The sequence below is a fragment of the Mytilus californianus genome, unplaced genomic scaffold (assembly GCF_021869535.1).
Source record: "Mytilus californianus isolate M0D057914Y unplaced genomic scaffold, xbMytCali1.0.p SCAF_7, whole genome shotgun sequence".
Classification (NCBI taxonomy): Eukaryota; Metazoa; Mollusca; class Bivalvia; order Mytilida; family Mytilidae; genus Mytilus; species Mytilus californianus.
In genome coordinates this window covers 45,144,194-45,167,833 of record NW_026262723.1, presented here as the reverse complement: position 1 = coordinate 45,167,833, position 23,640 = coordinate 45,144,194, and the positions used below count along the sequence as shown (strand labels likewise).

The following is a 23,640-nucleotide window of genomic DNA, read 5'->3' as shown; positions in this document are numbered from 1 at the left end:
GAGAACAGTGGCCCTCAGAACTATTCCTGCTGCCGACGCTAAACCTATTGATTACTTCTTGCTGTTCCTGACACTTGATTTTCTATCACATATTGTCAGAGAGACAAACAGGTAAAAATTTACATTTACCTGTAAAGTTATATGTTATATTTACCATTTTTGAAATAGTCAGTAGTTTACTCAGTACGGTATACATATGGTCTATTCTTATGTACACTCTGTGACTACCGTAGGAAGTTTTGCCGTATTATTTTCCTACGAAAAATACACATCCGCCCTTTGCCTGGCCGGGTCAAACCAAAGACTTTAAAATTGGTATATAATTTGCTGCTTCGCTTCTCCGCTAAGCACGCGGCATCAAGGAGTAAGAGCAAAGGGAAGGGGTGATAGGATGACAGAGAGTTATAATGATGGACGAAAAACTTTAGAAGTATGGAAAAGGGTACTTTTTAATCTCATGCACCGTATGGTTATCAATGCATATATTTTATACCAGCAAAATACATCGGATAACCCTAAACTGTCAAGATTAGCTATCACGCAAATCTCGCCAAAGACCACGTGATGCAAAGAAACGAAAACCAAGACATTAGATAAAATAAGAATAAGAAACGGAATCAGGAAGTTGCCCGGTCATCGAGAGAAGATTGTGATGTATGTTCAGACAGGAATGGTTACGGGGGTCGAAAGAGGAGTAGGACAGTTTGTCGAGTATGCAGTAAGGGGGTGCACCGTGCATATGGCAAAATCCTATTCAAATGATTTGCACCGCGTGACTTTGGCCCTTTTGATTAAATTACTTCCCTTAGCTGTAGATTGAAAATATAAATTTTATCAAATTTGCGGATATTCTAGTCTTTTCCCGTTTTGGAACTAAAACTAACGTGTCTTTGAAAATTTCCTTTGGCGGATATTTACAAATATTTTGAATGTGTAATTTGAAGGACAAATGATTAAAATTTGACTATTTACGGAATGAGAAGGGTGAAATCATCATGTTTTCAAAAGAATTTGGCCGAAAACTTATGAAAGCAGGTGAGATAAAAGTTATTTAACCTGAAAATTCAACCTGCAAGGTGTTTCCCTATATGCGGACAAATCATGAAGAGTGCCTTCTTGTATCTTTATTTCTACTTTGAATCTTGCTTTTTCACGAAAAATCGTTATTTCAGATAGCAATTATACTACGGTTACCCTTCCGATTTTCAAACTGAAAAGGCCGAAAGTTGTCAAAGTAGACAATGTTCGTTTGTACATGAACAGAAGGCAAACAACATGTACAATCACCTATATGCGGACAAATTGTTGATTCGACTTGGGAATCGGCATATTTGCATTTTAATTTAGGGGCATATACAATCCTATTGTAATGGCTGCCGTCAAAATAAGGATATATGGCCGCTATGCAAATTAGCAAAGTACCCCAAATTTTGCCATATGCGGATTGTAAAGATAATCATTTGTGTGTTGAATCTTGATTACAAATACATTCTTTGTTTCTGATAAAAAAAAAAAATTTCTGAAATACCAGGTTTTGTTTTAGAATGGAGAAGTGAGAACATAAGACAACCCACTACACCTACATGAATAAATGATTGATAATGCATCAAATCCCCACCCCTTCCCATAAAGATGGCTCTGTAGGATCACCACAAGCACTTTAATTATTCAACTTAACTTATCCCTATAAAGATGGTATTTTTTAATTGATTTTTTTCGGTCATTCTGATATTTGAATTCGCTCTTCGAACGTTTTAGGCTTGTTGTTTGTTTAATAATTCCATAATTTCGATCCGGAGCACTACTGAAGATTCATTAGTTGACAAAACGTGCACATACAGTGCATCAAAATTGGTTCAAGTAATTGAACATTTCGACTGCTATCATTAATTAGTGAAACTTCTCCATTAATATGATTTTTTTTAATATAAAACAAAACAGAAAAATCAGCAGAAAGTCCACAAAATGAAAACAAATTTAAAATTGCGTAATCCATAAAAGTACAGCCGACGCAACTAAAATGAAAATTTGAAGGCACTTTGCATGCATAACGTTATGTTTTGTTACGGCACAGTTCTTCGTCTTTGTAGCCACTCCCATAGTACACAAAAGCGGCAACGTCACTAAAGCTATTGTTCGACGTAAGGAAAGAAAACCTCGGCCGAAAATCGACCCGTGGCAGTCAACGTAGTATCTACAAATCGGCCTAAAATCGATATGTGGCACATAAGACCTGCCGAGTTATTAATTTTCAATAAAGGTCAGGTCATTTATTTTCAAACTACCACAGAACAAACCATTCATTTTTGTTGTTATCAAGGCTGATTTATATATTTTCAAAATCCTCCTGCCCCCCCTCCCCCCAAAATATCAAATGGTCGTCCCCTAACTAAGGGGTGAGCCGCCATGTTGACTTGCTGAAATCCATGAATGTGCGAATGATGCAATAGAATAGAAAATGAAACAAAATTACCTGAAAACTCCATTTTGATGCGATATTATGCGAATGTAGAGCGTACACGTAACGGAATAATCTTCAGCTTTTTTCATAGTTTTCATTCGTATGACGTTATGTTTTAACATGACGTTAATGCACCAAGATCATTCATGAAACCAGGAATATATATATATATATATATAAACAAGTCTAAATTGAAAACAACGTTCAAACCTATGATTGCGTTGGATAAAAACCGCAATTTTCATACGTGTGCATGTAAAACAATTTTCTGGTAGAGGGGTCTAAATACAGCACAGACAACATTTTCCAAAAGACCAAAAAAGTGAAAAGTATATTTTAACAAATCGCATTTGACTAACAGGTCGAACAACTGATGTTCTTAAACCCTGCTGACTGCCATTGACGATTGTCAAATAAATTGATCACGAGATGTAACATGGATCTTAATATATATATATATATATATGTTAGATATACTGTTCCCAGATGAAACTTCGCGGAATTTTATTTTATTTTGATTTTATACATTTTTTAAGATCTTATGCATTAATTCTATCTGTTATGCATTAGATTAGAATAGGAATAACGGTTCTGTAGTTCCTTTTTCGATTTCAATTTGAACATAACAAAATCCACACAGTGTTTGCACCGCATAGGTTACGATACATGTGGATTTACGTGGGAGGTAAATAGTAACAGCCATTAATATGTACATCCCTGAGTCTGCGCTAAGTATAGACATATCGAGAATTTTATCACGCTGTTGTTTACAAAGCGAAAGAAGCACGTCATATTAGAATTCTCGATAAGCACCTACTTTACACAAGAATGAACAACGCGTATATTTTCTTTTCAAGATAAAGAAACAATTAAACCACGTCCCAAGTCAGGAGCCTGTAGTTCAGTGGTTGTCGTTAGTTCATGTCTGTCATATACGTTTTTCGTAAATTGTATTGTTATAAATTAGGCCGTTAGTAGTTGAAATGTTTCATATTTTTCAGTTCGTGGCCTTTGAAAGCCGACTATACGGTATCGGGTTATTTCATTGTTAAAGGCCGTGCGGATGCCTATAATTGCTTAATACATCCACTTCATTTGAACTTTGGTGGATAGTTGTCTCATTGGCAATCATACCACATGTCCTTATTTTTCTACACTTTGCATGTTTATAACTAATATTTATTTTGTTGTGGAAAAGTAAACCTTCCGCATTCGCATCGCTTTGTTGACATCAGTGCTCTCTGACACTGACACGTCAGCGTCAGTATGCTTCAAAATTATTTCTGACAAGGCCCTCAGATATTGTATCTTAGGAAAAGAGCACGCGCTCGTCGTTTGAAAAATGCACAATGTTAAAGGGGACACCACATTCTGCCATATAACTTATTTGCAAGTCGTTTGGAATATTTATAGAATAACTAATCGAAGAATTCAAATATCGAATAATATTCAACGAGTCACCGAACAACACATTTATTCACGAATACGCGTAGTGCATGAGTTAATCATCAGTGTTGTTCGGCCAAGAGTTTTGATGCAAAGTATTCGACAACATCTTGACAACACCCATTGTTTTATGACGTCATAGGAGTGAAATTATCGGTTTTATTTCACTTGGAAATCCGTATTCATGCATGCGACCTTTAAGTTGTGTCCAATGACCCTTAGCTCGAGATGGACAACGCATGTGGTAAGCATTTTCAGGTATTAAAATCAAGAGTGCAGACACTGAAATGTCTCACCTGCTTTACTTTTGATGACTGAATTCATGTTGACAGTTATACAGACATCAATACACCTTACAATCACACTTTACACCATATATAGTTAGCCTATTGCGAATAGCATCCGAGAAACAGATCTAATTACGAAAAGTGAACATTGACCAATGAGCCATGATAATGAGGTCAATGTCTGATGAAACCTGCCAGACAGACATGTTATACCTTACAATCATTTCATACACCAGATATGATTGATCTTTTGCTTATAGTATTTGAAAAATAAGACCAAACCACAAAAGATTATCATTGAGCAATTAACCATAATGAGGTAAATGTCAGATAAAACCTGCCAGTGTGACATGTACACCTTACAATCATTCCATACACCAAATATAGTTTACCTATAGCTTATTGTATCTGAGATATTAAAAGACCTGACCACGAAAACTTAACCTTGATCACTGGTAGATGAAATGAGGTCGAGGTCGGGTGAACCCTGTCTAACAGACATGTAGACTTTGCAAGGACCCCGTATACCAAAGATAGTTATCATATTACTCACTTGTTATGAGTAATAGGATAACTATCTTTTGTACATGTATGTGGGGTTCTTCAACATTCTTCGGAGGTTAACTCGATGTTTATATAAATGGCGTCTAGTCTAAAATATGCACGAAATGCTGATACCTTATAAGGAGTCTAGCTATTTATTGTTTACTGTTTCTTTTGTATTTCTGTAATTTGGATATACGTTTTAGCGTGTCATAAATCAAATACAAGTAAAGACTTGACATGAATTTGACACCTTATGACACTTTGAGAAAAATTTGTGCACTATATTAGATATTGCTGTTTTCTCTAACATCTAGATAGCGAAGGTAGATGAAATTAAATTTCGAATGTAACTAAGCCATTTTATTGATATTCGGCGTAATGAAAAGATAGGCATGGAAATACCACAGGTATTTCCACCTAAGTCGAAAACAAAGCCATGGCAAATAAAGAGCTGCGCCTAAAGCGCATGATACGCCCGTCGCCATTTTAGCTCATTTCTATGCTTTATATGAATTTATATAACTAGAAATACTGTAAGCACTGCTCAAATACACTCCCCCCTAAAAAACAACAAAACAAAAACAAAAAACATGCACAGACAGTGGATTGGTACGGTACCCATAGACACAAAACATGAATAATTTGGCACTATTAAGGCTACGTCAAGTTCTGTGGCTTTGATTTTTGAACAATAAAATTCTATAACCGTCTAAAGTGTGAAAAATGGGCAGCTTTCCATCGAATTGAAACGGAACTTGTGTCAATATATATAAACAATTTACCAAAGTTTCATGAAAATTGCGAGTCAAATCATTTTAGAGTTTAGTCAGAAAACTGGAAACTACCCATTTTTTTAAGAAATAATATCCCATAACGCGGAACGTATAATCTAAAATTTATAGAAATCGAAAATGAGCTACATCAATAGATTAACGTTAACGGGCGTATAAAAACGATAAGAGACAAAAAGACAGACACGTCTACAAAACAGAATATAGAAAACTAAAGACTGAGCAACAAGAACGCCACAAAAAACATGCACCGACCTCAGGTGCTCCTGTAGGATAAGTCATTCCTGCTCCATATGTGGCATCTGTCATGTTGCTCATGTTAGTGCAAATTTTGTGATGTCTATTTCCAGAGCCGGATTTATGGGGCATGGGGCACGGCCCCCTTATGGAGCGTCATATATGATAGATGACTTTTTATAATATCACTCTAAACGTTGGCTTGCCAGGGGTCCAGTTTTTCAAAATCCTTGATCCGCACCTAATTTGATGATGTCACATTCGAGGAAGAGGACGGGATTGTGATTACGAAAATCGGAACATATATCTGTCGTCTTCTGTGAAACAGATATTCCATAACGGTGAACTAACTAGTGATGACGTCCGTAAAATGTTTAGAAGGGATCATGACTTTTAACTTCACCACTTGGAACCCTTAGTTTGGTAGCTTCCTTGCAAGCAGTAACCATCTACCAATGAATCATGATAGGAAACGCAAGCTCTGGAATATAACATTAACGGTACCAATTTTACTTCACCAGTTGCGCTTTTCGACAATTAATGTTTTTCAGATGATGCTCGAGGCCGAAATATTTGAGTCCAAAATATCATATCATGGGTGATGGAATGTTGCTACAAAGAAATTAGCGATTTATTCACAATCAGAATGATTTTGTTTAGTTGTTTATTGCCTCTTTCGAATTGTATTGTATATTTTTATTAGTTGTCAGATTTGAATCATTCACAGAATATGAGAGAACAAAACAAAATAACAATTTCCCATCTTTTCTAAATAAAAAAACAAACAAACAAAAAAAGTATGTGAACACTTGTTATATTGCTCAAATTCATTTAGTTATTTACAAGTTGTAAATTATCATACAATTCAATTCACAATTATAATGATCTCTCTTTCCAATCAATACAAAAAGAGCTGTTCATGAAACATATTTATCATTTTATATAGTTACTTGAAATGAGTAAATAAATATGGAACATATTGTAAGACATATACATAGTTACAAAATAATAATTTGTTTCTCAACATTATATACATGTACTAATAAACAAAATGTCAGCTCATTGTCTGCATGTAATTTAACAAAAAAAGTCCGACAACAGTTAGATGTTTGGATGACAAAATGACGAAATGACAGACATGGGCAATACAAAATGCCCAGCAGACAGCATAGCGGGATCATAATCAAAACAAACAAAAATATAAGAGACGGACAAATGGAGAAATACACTTGGATGATTGTCTTATGTTTTCACGACTCATTTCAAAATATCTCTAGATTTTTTAGAAGTTCATACTCTATTGTGCACGTTATTATATTTGTTCGTATTTCCTCCCACACGGGTCCTGATAACGTTTACTAAACGGTAGATACAATCCCGATTCTATTGAAGAAAAGATACATTTTGGATTATCCATATCAGTTAAGGATTATATATTATGACTTGCTTTACTCGATTTGTATCTTCTTTGCCTCCCGCTTTTCCTCCTTTGTTAATTTCTACAACAATTTGGACAACATGCAATCCTAACACACTCTGTAATTAGCTGTACTAGTTCGAAAAAACTTAAGACAGAGAATCCAATCCATAGGCCTACAGCACCACCAAAATCTGACATGAACTGTGCATTCTGAAAGGAAAAAAGTTATATAGGTTTGAAAATCTTGACCTTAATAATTTTAACGAAAATTACTTATAATAGTTATTTTGTATAGTTCAAGGGTTTGTTACAGCGAAATATTAACCGAACTTTTTGTGTTTTTGCTGTGCACATATTGATTATGTGCCATGGATGGATATACTCAATGTGCTTCCTTTTTTTATTAGACAATTTTCGTTGAAGCACTGTATAGGTTGTTATCCCTTGGAATCGTCTCTATGACTCCATCAGGACAACTGTTTCACTCATTCATGTCTGTATACTTTAGTTATCAAACAGAATTTCTTGTTATGTCTGTTAAACAGGTGGTTTAATGTAAGAGAGGACAAGATTAACTAAATAGCATATGTACACTAAACATATTCGGTGAATGCAAAATTTTGCAAATACTAAGACCATAATTTGTACCAGCCATTAAGATTATCTTTGACAGCGATATAAAAAAGACAAAACACTCCTCATTTTCTTAGACAACATAACTCAATTAAAATATATAATAACTGCTACATTGAACTTGCTATTTTGGGATCTTTTAATTTTAGGCATTGCAACCGTGTATATTAAGTAATTTTTGAATGGCAATTCTTTTATTCTCACCTCAATTTCTGGAGTTTCTACTATCCTCTCGTAATTCAGATCTTCATAAAAAATGTCAACTTTAACGTAGTCCAAACTAAAGTAAACAGGAAAATATATATATAATAGAACACATAACTTACTCCCGATACTATATGGAAACAAATTTTAAAAGTTTACAGTGTTGTTCGTCTTCTTTACGATACTGGTGGTTATTTCATATTGTCTTTCCCTGATACTTGAAACTGGCGGGTTTTTTTTTACCTTAAACTGGCGGGTTTTTTTTTGTGTACTAAGGCAATGCTGACATTCTCTGCCAGCAGAATTTATTCATTTTTAAAAAACGGTTTTTGATTTTTACTTTGTAAGTGAAACAGAAAATTAAGCTCTATACAAACTGGAGAGAATTATACTTAGACCTGATATTGTGTGCTCGACACAGCTTTTCTCTATCACTTACAACCTGGTATCTATAATGATTTTTACACGTATGCCACTGCACATGTGTAGTCTGTATCTAAAGCTACGTGTAGTCAATCTAGATGTTTATCTTGTCAGGACACAATTATTCACAGATAGAAATAATTAACTATAAGGAAATGTGCATATGCACTTCAAAGAGAACACAAATTTACGAACTCAAAAAAGCATGAATGATATTTAGTAATAAGATAGGTAGCTTTTCTTCTACCATTTTTCAATTTGTACTGAAATAAAACCATTTCATTTTTTAAGTATCAGGTAAGACGTTATTTTATTGAGAAAAAAAAACATGACAAAATATAGAAAATTTAATATTCAAGACAGGGTCTTGGTTAGCGGAAATTATTTTTTTAATCATTACCTCTGTCCACCTTTCCTTGGAAATACGGTTAAATTTGCCCTTAATGTTTTTTCCCTCTTCTACCATCATATTTTTCTTGCGCTGTACTGAGGTTTCGCAAGATGCCCAAGTCCATTAGATATTTGATATAAAATATCGAACAGTTATCCCTGTTTAACCGAACGATTTTTGTAAGAGTTAATTCATAAAGATTGTTATAACTTTTCATTCACAACCTTAAAAGATATCGACAAAAAAATCAGAAGTGTTCATTATATCCTCATGATGTCGCAATCGGCCTAAGCGATCTAGTGACTCGTAATAAATGTTATTGTTATCCCTGTATTAGAAATACTTGAAACATAAGTGTAACTCCGTAGCCGTACATGAAAGAGGCCAAGGGTCTTTTGAGTTGGTTCATTAAAAGGTAACTAAAGTCAAAGTCATGTTCATTATATTGCTTTTTATCGCTCCTCCTCAGAAGCAATAACAAATATAGACTAAAGGATTTCATGTCGTAACTGAAAAAAATTGATCGAAACGGTATTGTGACATTTAATAGGTTTTCTCCCCTGAAATGTTTGAAATAAGTTGCATGGTGATATACCTAATTTACCATATATTATAGCGACGTAGGTATTTCTATGTGAGATCTTTTTATATGACCTTAAATTGAGGCCAAGGTCAAAGAGCGATTTTCTTCCTATATTTTTATCTTTACTATAATTTTATGTAGGTACCTAAAATAGCAATATGATATTTTGCATAAGGTTCAGACATTTGACCTTGTAAAAGGTGAACATGAATGGATCTCGCATCAAACGGAAGCAGCCTTTTTAGCACTTTTTTTTATGTACCCTGGACGATAAATTTTTTGAATCAGTGAAGTAACCTATTATGTGACACCAAAGTGACATCTTGTTAACCGGAAGAAGCAAATCATCTCCCATATTTCAATTAAAAGTATATTTAAACCTTTGGCTTATATTTTTGGGATCACTGCAAAGTAAAATAATTTGACACTGGAAGTGACCAGGTGTAAGAAGCACTGCAAGAAAAATTTCGTTCTAACACCGGAAGTGAGTATTTTGTTCCTTATGTATTCCCCAAGAAGTGAATATGAGGTTGGTGGAAAGAGAACAATTTTTTAAAATTTTTGTCGTCACTTTTACTTCTTGCATAGTATTTTGATTTCGCTAAATGTCGATAAAATTTTAAGTAAAATATATCAAACAGTTATTGCGCTTTTGAAACTCGCTCTGTTTAACTGAAAACGTTTCTTTGTAGAGTAATCTCACAAAACACCGTTTTCTTGTTATTATACTATTCAAAATTCTTTTACCAAATTGTTTTCTACATCATCAGGATGTCAAAAATAATTTCGATCTCATCGATCGACTACATACGTGAGTTATTTCCCTTTATGTAATTTACATAAGTGAGATGACGTATGTGTGACTCTTTTAATCCGTAAGTGATAAAGACCAAAGGGTCTTTAGTTTTGAGTTCCTTGGTCCACCAAAAGGAAGTTACGGTCATGGCCAGAGGTCGCAGTCATGTCCAAAATTTTGACTTTTGCTTGTTATTGCTACTCATTAGACACCTTAATGATAAAAGCCAAAAAATTTGCCAAAATGTCAGAAACAAGTGAAATTTGGTTGAAAATTGTACCGTTACATTCTATAGAAGTTTTCTATCATGGAATGTTCGAAATAGGTTATACGATGATAGAACTCATAACCAAAAAAATGTAGAGACTAAGCGTCTTTCGATGCGAGATCTTGGTTTTATGACAATGTAATAGAGGTCAATTTTATTTTCCAAATTTTAAACTTTGCTATAACTTCATACTGGTACACGATAAAGCCATGACCTTTTCATTAGTTTGAAGTCCATGTACAAATAACATTCAAAAGATTCAATCCGAAGTGACATTTTTAAATGAAGTATTGTTTGCACTTATTTCATGTAAAAGTATCTAAAACCATATATTATTAGAATTGGTGTGAACTAACCTATCATTTAAACCGGAAGTGACGTTTTGTAAACTTCATGAAGCTATTTTTGCATTTATTCCGTGTGAAAAATCTAGAACCAAATATTTTTATAATCAGAGTGAAGTAACCTATCATTGAAACCGGAAGTTAATATTGTAAACTAAAATTAACAAATCATCTCCCTTATGTCACTTACAAGAATATATAAAACCACATATTTACTTAAGGGGTCACGTAAAAGTCTTTTATTATTTGAAACCATGCGACTGTATAGTTCGTCCAATGTTGCTGGTAAAGACTGAACGATAAGCCGTTGACAGCGAACGACCTTCAAGAAAACGTATTTTCTACACTTTGAGAGACAAAGAACAACATATAGATATAGAAAGATGTGGTATGAGTGCCAATGAGACAACTCTCCATCCAAGTTACAATTTATAAAAGTAAACCATTATAGGTCAAGGTACGGCCTTCAACACGGAGTATTGTCTCACACCGAACAGCAAGCTATAAAGGGCCCCAAAAAATTACTAATGTAAAACCATTCAAACGGAAAAACCAACGGTCTAATCTATATAAAAATTCGTAAGGGTTCCACGGAACCCAGTGTCTCGCCTACTTTTGCCGTTAGTCGCAGGCTCAACAAAAATGGGGAAAAATTATTAAAAATTTTCCTCTAGATACTATCTTTTGATTGTAAGAAGTTCTGTTCAAGTTTGGTAAAAATCCAAGAAGGTTTAATATGAATCTAATAAATGTTTCAAAAACTTTAACTGCAGACTGTACGTAATGTTAACTGGAATAAAACTAAGTCCATTTATAAGTAATATACGGAAAAACAGGAAATAAATTTTTACAAAATTTCCTTCTAGATACTAGCTTTTGATCATAAACAAGCTTCTGTCCAAGTTTGGTAGAAATCCAGGATAGTTTAAGAAAGTTATTAAAATTTTGAAAGCTTTAACCACAGAGTGAATGTAATGTTAACTGGCAGAAAAACTAAGTCCATTTATAAGTAAAATACGGATAAACAGGATTTTTTTTTTAACAAAATTTACTTTTGAATATTATATTATGATCACAAACAAGCTTCTGTCCAAGTTTGGTTGAAATGCAGGATAGTTTAAGAAAGTTATTAAAATTTCAAAAACTTTAACCACAGAGTGAATATTTGTGGACGCCGCCGCCGGAATGTAGGATCGCTATGTCTCACTTTTGCGACAAAAGTCGCAGGCTCGACAAAAACAAGAAACAAGAAACACGTATGAACTACATAAACAGACGACAACTACTGTAATCAGATTCCTGTATATTTAATCATAGGATAGCTGTCTCCCGACTCCGGAAGTTACATTATTTTCTTTCTTAATTCTATTTAACAACAAATAGATGATATACCTTCAATTGATGTTCCTAAAAAAAAATTTGTGTGTGTTGTTTAATTTTTTTTTCATTTTTCCTGTCATTTATAGTGAATTGTAAATCAGTGGTTGTCGTTTGTTGCTGTATATTCAAATTTTTTTGTTTCGTTCCTAGTTTTAAGCATAAATCAGGCTGTTAGTTTTCTCGTTTGAATTATTTTACAATTGTCATTTCGAGGCCTTTTATAGCCGACTATGCGGTATTCAATTGGTTTTGCTCATTGTTGAAGGCTGTGCGGTGACCTACAGTTGTAAACTTCTATGTCATTTGGTCTCTTGTGGGGAGTTGTCTTATTGGCAGTCATACCACATCTTCTTATTTTTATATTCGCACCAACATTTGCATGTTTACTATACATGTCCGTATATCGATCATCTAATGATATCCACGTAGAAATTAATGACTAAATCGCGATACAACAACAGAGTGATTAAAATGCAGTCTTTATGGCATATGACTATGACAGAGAAGATTAAATGAGAGCCTGTTAACTGTAAAGAAAGTCTATTTATCAATCACAAGCTCTTGAATAGCAAATTATCTATAAGATGGAAACATTCATCAATGGTCTATTTTTGGAGATGTTGTCTAATAATAAATGAAAACAAAAATGTTAATATTATTTTGGTTAAAAGTTAGGCTTTATGAAAATATGGTGATGTGGTACGACTGCTAATGAGACAATATCCACCACATACCAAATCATGTGGATGAAATCAACTATAAGTCACTGTATTGTCTTCAATAATGAGCAAAACCAATACATAAACTGTTTAAGTGTCCTCAACGGGTAGTATTTTAGTGTTTAATGTAGGGAAAATAAATGCTTGTATATTTCTATGAGAAAATTAGGTTTGAAATTGAATTTAAATAAATCTTCAAGTGTTTATTCTAGGAATATTTGTACTTAATACCTTTTTGTAGAGAGGTCTTTCCCCATATATAGTAATGTAGCATCAATGCATTTCTGTGGAATTCTAGAGCATACACTTTCATTTATCAAAATAGTCTGAAAAGCAAGATAGTATATACATGTAATCATATCCTTAGTAACTTATTGTGTAAAAAAAGATTTAAAACTAATTAAGAATATATACAATGAAACTCAAATATAGATTCTTTCTAAACTTTTGCACAATATCAAAACATTTGACATATAATGATTATGCGCTACACTAATATTCCTAGTTCTCAATTTAAAGATCGACTACATAATTTTCTTCTATAATGGGAAAGAGACATGGCGTATCAAATTATAACACGAAATTCTGACACTCACTGAACAAAACACAAAGCAAAGAAACAGTGTTTCGATTGCCGTGCTTAATGTCAAAGTCCCGTGAAAATTTTCATTACGAAAATAAAACGCACAAATAACTGCAATTTCAGGACAGTCTCCAACATCGATTTCAGCCTAAAAAAATGTTAGATTTAGATAACGGAACATCTGTACATTTAAAAATAAACTGTTGACACAGAGATATGTGTCGCCTGTCGGTATAATATTCAGAAAAAGACAATCTGATGGACAGCAACATTGCTTATCAATTCTGTCGCTGGACCATGATCTAGTGGGCAAGGCCTGAAAATGGTCGACAAACTGAGATGTACAGACAGTAATGTAACTTTATAGAAAATATCGTTGTCTATTGCAAGTATGTTCCTATCAATCTAACTTAAGCAGGAAACTTAACATTGAAAATTGCTAATTAATTTAAAGTCACTGAGATATCCTAGCGGGCAGGGCCTCAAAATAGTAGTCAAACTGATATGTACTGATAGTAATGCAATCTATTTTATTCTACATTGGCTAGAGGTATAGTGGGAGGGTTGAGATCTCACAAAACATGTTTAACCCCGCCGCATTTTTGCGCCTGTCCCAAGTCGGGAGCCTCTGGCCTTTGTTAGTCTTGTATGTTTTTTTAATTTTAGTTCATTTTTATGTTTCAGAGTTTAGTGTGGCGTCCATTTTCACTAAACTAGTACACATTTTTGTTTAGGGGCCAGCTGAAGTCCGCCTCCGGGTGCGGGATTTTCTCGCTGTGTTGAAGACCCATTGGTGGCCTTGTGCTGTTTTCTACTCTTTGGTCGGGTTTTTGTCTATTTGACACATTCCCCATTTCCATTCTCAATTTTTTATGGCAAGTAGTTCTTATCAAACTGACTTAAGCAGAAAACTTCATATTGAAAATTGCTAATTAATTCAAAGTGGCTGGACCATGACCTAGGGGGCAGGGCCTCGAAATAGTCGTCAAACTGATATGAACTGATAGTAATGAAACTTCATACAAAATATCATTGATCTATCACTAGTAGATCCTATCAAACTAACTTAAGCAGAAAACTTAACATTGAAAATTGCTGATTAATTCAGTCACTTGACCAGGGCCTCAAAATATTCGTCAAACTGATATGCACTGATAGTAATTGCGACTTCATACAAAATACAATTGATCTATCAAAAGTAGATCCTATCAAACTAACTTAAGCAGAAAACTTATTGATAATTGCTAATTAATTCAAAGTCACTGGATCATGACCTAGGGGGCAGGGCCTCAACATAATCGTCAAACTGATATGTACTGATAATACAACTTTATTATATTAAATATCAATGATCTATCACAAGTAGTTCTTATCAAACTAACTAAAGCAGAAAACTTTACAATTGTTGATGCCGTCGTCATCGTCGCCGTCGCCGGAAAAGCAATCCCTGTGTCTCGCTTTTTGCGATTTTTCGTCGCAGGCGAGACAAAAACCTCATTAGTAGAGTAATATCAACAAATTAAATGATCTGTGATTTCAATAACAATTATACAGAAGTGAAAATTGTTAAAAGTTCTTGACTTTTTTATGTATGACATCATTCTATTCCCTTTATAGGATGATAATATAACAGACAGTTGGTATTCTGATGGATCTAGTTTTGCTTCCTTCCTAACTGATGTATTCTTGTACCCCGAAGACAAAATATATCCAAACCTTAGCCACTTAGCCAACATATCTTCAAAGGGATTTTCAAAACCATGTAATACACCAAATGTTTTTGCAATACAGATTTGTGTTTATCCTTAATTTGGTGTCTTTTGACAGTTGAATATACAGGTATGGAGCACAGCATGTTGCTTTTGTGGTTTCTTTCATTTCTGATAAATTTGGTAATTAGGTGGCGGTGGAGGATCCTAATTAGCTTTAGATAATTTTCTGGGTTTTTTTTATGTAAAGGAAATACAACACCTATAAATCGCCAGCTAAAATCAAAGGAATTTATATTAAGCTTACATCTTACGATTTCTAAGTAACTTTTTTCTGAATCATACTAACCAGATAGTCTTCCGATGGCCAATTTCGATGACTGATGGTTTTCAAAAATTGGTTTTCACTGAAAAGAAAATCAATTTAGGCACCTGGTATCAATCCGTTTAGATTTCATGCTTTTAATATAAGACATAGTGCATAGGCTAGCTGATAAACTGATATTGGAGGAATTAATGATACAAGTCTTAAAGATAAAGGCTATACATGTGTACTACAAGTATTACATAAACTTAAAACTCAAAGATCCATATGAACGAGGGCAATGTCAGATGAAACCTGACAGACGGACATGTACACCATAACGCCTTTTCAATTTTTGTTTTGCGGAAAAGGGGAATTATTATATTTTAGAATTGTTTGTCACTGATGACGAAGATATTCCAGATTGTCATGCTTTTTCAGCCCTTGTTGGTTTATCAATGACCTTGAGTACGGACACAGTTATGACAAGGACTAAATATAATAAAATGGAAAGAGTAATGTTTAAAGTGAACGATAATGTATTGATGCATATCACATAGTTAAACTTTACATCTAAAATTCATCTTTCAAGTTTGCATGCATATACCATGCAGACACTAAAGAATATCTCTTTTTTTTACACGCACGGTTACTTGCTCAAACAGCTTAAAGGGGCATTAGTTGTCAAATTCATGTTCACCGATATGACTCAAATTCTCATATTTGATTTATAACATACTAAAACGTTTAATATCCAAATTACAAAAAGTCTAAAATAAATAATTAGCAATGGAAAGAATCGTTATAATGTAATACGGATTCAAATGAGGTTGAATTATTGACTAGCAAGCCAATAACACGCCAGCGAATTTTAAAACTTATTTCGACAAAATTACCATGAATTTAACGTTTTCAGGTAAATTTCAATAGTTTCCCATTAGTTTCCACAGTTTGTGTAGTGATTGACATTTTTTGTAAACTATAATTTTATCAGATAACCATACAACCACTATGAAAATTAGGTCGCGGTCAGGAAAACAAAAAAAGTAACCTGTTGTTTAGAGCATCTGAGAAATAGAACTAAGCACGAAAACTTATTGTCATCAAATGAGCAATAAATGTGAGTTCAAGGTCAGATTGATTTATCAATGCCAAACGGATATTTATACCTTACAATCATTCCAAACACCAAACATAGCTGCCCTATTGCTTATCTGAGAAATAGACCAAACCACAAACCTTAAACTTAACCATGAAAATAAGACCGAAGTCAGGTTAACTGAGCCTGATGACATGTAGACCTTGCAAGGATCCTATATACCAAATATAGTTATCATATTACTCATATTACGTGAGAAATTCAGACGACAAAACAATATTTTTTTGAGCAGGCGATGAATCATATAAATGAGGTCAAGAGTAATGGACATATGACAAACGGAAATTTCGCAACATAATGACATAATGAACCATGAAATGAGGGCAAGGTCATATGAAACCTGCTAGTCAAACATGTACACATTACAATCATTCCATATATCAAATATAGTGGCCCTATTGCTTATAGTATCCGAGAAATAGATCAAACCACAAAAAATAAACATTGTCCACTGCACCATGAAATTGAGGTCTAGGTCAGAAGAAACCTGCCAGTCTGACATATACATCTTACGGTCATCATATACACCAAATACAGTTGGCCTTTTAATTAATTTTTTGAGATACAGACTTGTCCACGAGGTCAAGGTAAGGTGAACTCTACCTGACGGACACGTAGACGTAGCAAGGAACTCGTATGCCAAATATAGTTATCCTATTACTCATAATAAGTGAGCATTTCACTTGACAAAAATGTAAAAAAAAATTCAAGCAGTCACTGGCCCATGAAAATGAGGTCAAGGACAATGGACATATGACAGACAGAAACTTCGTAAAATAAAGTATCTGCATACAAGGTATGAAGCATCCATGTCTTCCGCCGCCGCCGGATTGATATCCCTGTGTGCTTTTTTAGGATGAGCTGGTTGTAAAAATCATGGTCTGTTGCACTGTCCAATATTTTTGGTGATTCCTGTTCACCTTTTTCTGTATTATCCTATATCGAGAAATATACTGACGTACTCAAAAACGCAACACACATTTGTTTTTTTTCTTTTTATTTAATCATATCATGATTAATCGTTATTTTATTGCTGTTCATGCTTACCAGATAAGATAGATAAATTCAATACCTGACTTATCGGAGATGATTGGACATACCGGATTATTGACGTCGTATGATTTTTAGGTTTTTTGCTTCGTGAAGAGATTTCTACGAACCCATACCCACACTTAAATCTGTAAAAATTGTTCTGTTCCATACTAAGCACAGAAAATCAGAATCAGGTCATTAGAATGTTGCAGGCAGGAATAAGACAACATGCTGATTCTCGACATATTCACGCCAGAAATACTCCTTTCGTTCCTAAAACAACACTACAGACAGAAGGGATTTGTAAATGGCCACCCATGATTGCCCAACCTGTAGTTTAAACGCCAAGTCAAAATTGTCAATACGCAACGCCATCGCGAGAGAAGTTTACGACTGCAACACCAAGTACTGACCAAGTCGCTGGGTTCATGGGAGACTGATTTAGGTCAAAACTGTTTTCCATTTATATAAATTCCACAGAATCCTCTGCAGAAAATAATCTTAAGGGTGGTCAAAATAAGTGCAGTATGCTTGATATAGGCAATTTCAGTAGGGACAAAAAGAAATGTTTAGATATGTAATTTACAGGTACATGTATTGCATTTTTTTTAAATCAAAATATCTGGTGTTGCGTTTTCAAAGTCCGTCAGTATATTATTGAAACTCGTTTTGTAGCGCAACAAAATCAAAGAAAAATAAAACAAAACAAAAATGCCAAAAAAAAAAACGAGGTAAAAGCGGCAAAAACTTGCTGAACTGTAAAATACTGGTCATACGATTACGCACACCTTTTTTTGTGTAAATTATAAATTCGCTTATGTACAATGGTCCAAGTACCATTCTTGAAAAAAATTGTTTTAACAACACTTGTTACAAGTAAATTCCCAACCCGTTTGATCTTATTTACCAACAAAATGCTATCATAATAACTTTTAGTATTACTATATAATAACTTTTAGTATAACTACATAAAAACTTTTAGTATAACTGTATGATAATGTTAAGTATCATTATATAATAACTTTTAGCATACATAAAATAGACAGTATAGTTATAATACATTTTCAGTATTCTGATGGTAGTTTTATATGTTAAAAACAAGTTATACTTTAATTCTTATATGACCCAAACAAATTTGAAAAAAGACTGACGTACCTACAAGGATTCCAGCACTTACAATCCCCTTTATTTTTATTTTGTCTGATTAGCTCTTTGTGCATACATTCCTTTTCTGACAAAAAGAGGAAATGACATTATTATCATATTGGTTGAGCAACTGCAACTGCTTAAGGATGTTCGCTCCTTTTGTTTTTGAATTGTTGCCAGATATTCGGAATCCTCTGGTTTTATCCATGTAGTGCCAGTAAAAATTTTGCCCACTAACCCCTACTTTTCTTTCCATAATTTGATTACATATAGTTTAAAATGTCATCTTTGAAAATCTTATAAAATCCTTGTTATTTTTTCACCGTTTTTGAAAGAAAAAAGGTACCAATGTTAAATGTATGAAAAATCTAGAGAGAATTATTTCCCGCCAAATTTTCAATGGCTTTTATCTCGAAAACAAGCACACGGACCCTTCATTTTTTTCTGCTTTTTTAGTTTATTTATTTATATACTATCAATTTATAACAGTCTTTTAAAAAGCTTGTTATTTTGAAACCGAGAAGGGAACATCCTTAAATCACTTTCGAGCTTTAATTGTTGTTAGTACATGTACATCATGCCACTCTTTAAGAAGAAAATCATTTTTAAAGTGGATTAATAACATATGTATTTAGGTAAACATGTATCTTTAAAAATGTAACATATCTATTAATACTTCAAATGTTGGGAAATTGATATAGCATTACTATTCAGATCAATATAAATCATTTAATTCATATTTCTTTCTAAAATAACCTCAGACGCATGTATCTTTAAGAAGCTAATGTGCAGGGGTTGCACCAACTTAATATTTGTTTGTTTTGCAGGTCGAGAGCATGCATTTATACATTAATAAAGCCGACAAAGTCTGAATAATAGAAGTGTCTATGAAAGTAGCTGCATGTATTCGAAGGGTTGATTGTGTTGTTTATTGCTTGCGTAACTTCCAGTGAGAAATATTTCATGCATATTCAGTATAGCCAAATATTTAGAAGTATCAATTTTGATGTGCAGAAAAAATTTGCCAAGGAAAAAAATATCCTCGATTATCAGCGCAAAAACGTCAAATTTTGACGTTACTAATTGTGTCTCAATATCGTGTGTAACGTCGTAGCTTTCATTAGTCGAGTAATGCCTTTCCTTGTTGGCTTTATATAGGATTTATACAGTTCATGATGTATAGTGTGGCAAGTAGATAGTGTACCTTTCAGATCAGCTATATTTGTTCTGTGGTAAAGGATGATAATGTTACTTACCATGCCGTCACATCAAATTTTGATTATATTATATACGATTGAAATGTGTATCACTTTTAAGAAAATATATTTTCTTGGATCTATTAATAGAAGAAAGCACCGTATTTATTTTATTTTCAAACGATTTCCTATCTATTACGCATATTTTTTTTTTTTAAGAAATACATAAATGTTATCAATAAAGCAATGCATTATAGGATGTAGAATTGCAAAAATTTCTGAAAATTTTTAATTCTGTCTAGTTTTACACAAATTTAGATATCAATTAATTTTTTTAGGGGTGTTCAAGTTAACAATCTCAGTAGCACATACCTGATTTATTTGTACAAAATTTGTTTACCAAGGGAGATACATCCTTCACATCAGGTGCATGACAATCACATGTATGGAAGATCCAATCATTTGAGCACAAAATCTGGCATAACTGAAAATAATGCTTCGTAGTAAAATTGTACAATAAAATGACAATTCGTAAAACACCTTATAACATAGGTTCGAGATCTACTGTTGAAATTTATTGTTCAACCTATGGCACCAATTTTTTTTTTCTGTTTTAAGTTTTCTATTAATCTATAAAATTTTAGATATGAAAAAAATTGTTTCAGTTTACACATGTAGTATCATGACATTACAACCTTTTGTCTACAATTTCTTTCGTCGTGGTTTTGATTGTCACTTTAGTTTCAACTTACTCTTATTTGTTTATATTATAACATTATTTGGACTGATAAATGGTTTCTGATAAAATAATGTTATATACTCACATATCGTGTATACTTATATCCATATATTCTTGAATAATTACGATCTCCACTACAATTTCCGTATAGTCCACCTAGTCTTTCAATGGTAACCTAAACATAATTTAGTGTACGTAAAGAATTATTAACATTTGAGGTGAAGACACACACATTTTATGACAAACATTGCCATAATATTCTCCAAGACTCGTTATAGTTATTATAGTTATTAACTATTTATCTTACCTCCTATACATTTCTAGGAATATGATTGGTTAAAAGCGTCCGCGTGGAGACCGTGTATATTTCATATTAGGTTAGTAGGGAGGCGGGGTTTATTTCATACACGGTTAGTAGTGGAGTTACGTCCCTTTATATTCCATATTAGGTTAGAAGGTAGGCGGGGCTTATTTCATACGGTTAGTAGTGGAGTTACGTCCCTTTATATTCCATATTAGGTTAGAAGGGATGCGGGGCTTATTTCATACACGGTAAGTAGTGGTGTTGCGTCCCTTTATAAAAACAAAACGGTACTGTGATAAATCTTAAAGGTTTCAACAGACGAAGAAATTGATGATTAAGATTGAAATAAATTCACAAACACATTTAAACCTAACAAGTTGTTATTATTGGCATCTGTTTTTGTAGGATCAATAAAAATAGTATCTTAATGCTAACAGTATTGGAGACTTGCTCATTCTGATAGGTCACTAGTCTAAATTTCACATGTTAAGATAGTCGGTAAGATAAATTCGTTACATAGTGTGCTAGTGACGTAATACGGTATATATGGGGTCAGTAAATTCCACATGGGGATTCGAGCTTCGCTCTCACCCCATATGGAATTTACTGACCCCATATATACCGTATTAGGTCACTAGCACACTATGTAACTAATAATATTCTGATTAGAATATCTTCGTATTCGAAGATACCTTACTTCGACGTTGGATCCAGTTTCTATGTAGCAACATTCTAGCAGCACATACATATGGATTGTATATCCCCTAGATAATACGATCATAATTTACTTGATAGAGGGTTGTTGCGTACAAGGAATCTATTGAACCAAGGGGTTTCCAGGTGGTAATGTTGAAGTTATCCCTTCGAATGTTATACGAACGCCATCACGAGTAGGTTGACAAAGTGGAATATATGTGTCACAGATAACACGGATATGTTCCAAATGTCAAAACCACAATCTCGGCCTCTTTTCCTCGATTGTGATATCACTGCCTGAGTTAGACATTTGCGGAATTGTACTTGAATGAGCAAAACGACAAGTGTCACACGTGGAGCAGAAACTCATTAACATTCCGGAGCACCTAAGATCACTCCTGTTGTTTTGTTTTTGTTTTGTTTTGTTTTGTTTTGTATTGTTTGGGGGGTTGATCAGTCCTTAAGTTTTGTAGATTGATGTTTGTTTTTCATTCGTATTAGTTTAATGGATTTTTCGTGTCCCCTTGGTATACAGAACCTCTTTTCTTACAGCGTCGGACAAGACAACATCCCTACAAGCAGTATTTTTAAATAGACATTTATTCATTTTTATATGTGTATGTTGCGAAAATTCAGCGAAAATGCAAAGGAGATGACGAATCGTTTAGTTTTGACGGACATTAATTTCCCTCCAACTATACATGTACGATCCACATATGAAGAAACAACATGCAAGATATATAAATCAACACTTCATAGAGAAGTGGTAGAATTTGTACAAAATGATATGTGGTTTAAAAGGAAACCAGGATTTAGAAGTTTATTTACTAGTACTTAAATCTCACAAAAGGAATAATGAAAAAAGGAAATAAATCCTTATAAGCAAGTATAATTAATATTCATCAAGTGTCAAAATTTATAAACCAGCAACATGGGTCAAGGGTTTGACAAATGTATAAATAAAAGGTTGTTATTCTTGGTCAAGGGTATCAAATCTATTTGATAGTAAAATTCTTGGAGATAATTTAGAAAATTAATCGATTGTAACAGTTATACCATTACATGTTTTAGTAATCGATTGTAACAGTAATACACCATTACATGTTTTAGTAATCGTTTGTAGCAGTAATGCCATTACATGATTTAGTAATCGACGGTAATACCATTACATGTTTTAGTAATCATTGACACAGAGATATGTCTCGCTTGTCCGCATAAAATTCAGAAAAAGACAATCTGATGGACAGCAACATTGCTTATTAATTCAAAGTCGCTGGACCATAATCTTGTGTGCAAGGCCTAGAAATGGTCGACAAACTGATATGTAATGATAGTAATGCAACTTTATACAAAATATCATTGATCTATCACAAGTAGATCCTATCAAACTAACTTAAGCAGAAAACTGAATTCAGTCACTGGACCATGACCTAGGGGACAGGGCCTTACAATAGTCGACAAAACAGATACGTACTGATAATAATGCAACTTTATACAATATATCATTGATATATCATAAGTATAACCTATCAAATTAACTTAAGCAAAAAACTTAACATTGAAAATTGCTTATTAATTTAAATTCACTGGACCATGTCCAGTAATGCGACTTTCATGCAAAATATCATTGCTCTATCACGAGTAGATCCTATCAAACTAACTTAAGCAGAAAACTTAACATTGAAAATTGCTTATTAATTCAAAGTCACTGGACCATGACTTAGGGGACTGGGCCTCAAAATAGTCATCAAACTGATATGTACTGATAGTAATGCAGCTTCGTATTTAATATCAATGATCTATCACACGTAGTTCCTATCAAACTAACTTAAGCAGAAAACGT

General features: G+C 33.5%; 1 protein-coding gene across 1 annotated transcript in view; it reads right to left on the bottom strand.

The window, feature by feature from the left end:
* Window positions 1-6,566: 6,566 nt before the first annotated feature.
* The window catches only part of LOC127709129 (degenerin-like protein unc-105), a 56,928-nt gene continuing 39,854 nt past the window's right edge, over window positions 6,567-23,640 (bottom strand). Inside the window, exons 7-13 of the mRNA XM_052214487.1 lie at window positions 20,883-20,972; window positions 20,431-20,542; window positions 18,872-18,947; window positions 15,571-15,628; window positions 13,161-13,255; window positions 8,026-8,101; window positions 6,567-7,398 (exon numbers count right to left, since the gene is read on the bottom strand). Coding sequence (XP_052070447.1) covers window positions 7,261-7,398; window positions 8,026-8,101; window positions 13,161-13,255; window positions 15,571-15,628; window positions 18,872-18,947; window positions 20,431-20,542; window positions 20,883-20,972 — 645 coding nt within the window. The 3' untranslated portion in view covers window positions 6,567-7,260. The remainder of the gene's footprint in view (window positions 7,399-8,025; window positions 8,102-13,160; window positions 13,256-15,570; window positions 15,629-18,871; window positions 18,948-20,430; window positions 20,543-20,882; window positions 20,973-23,640) is intronic.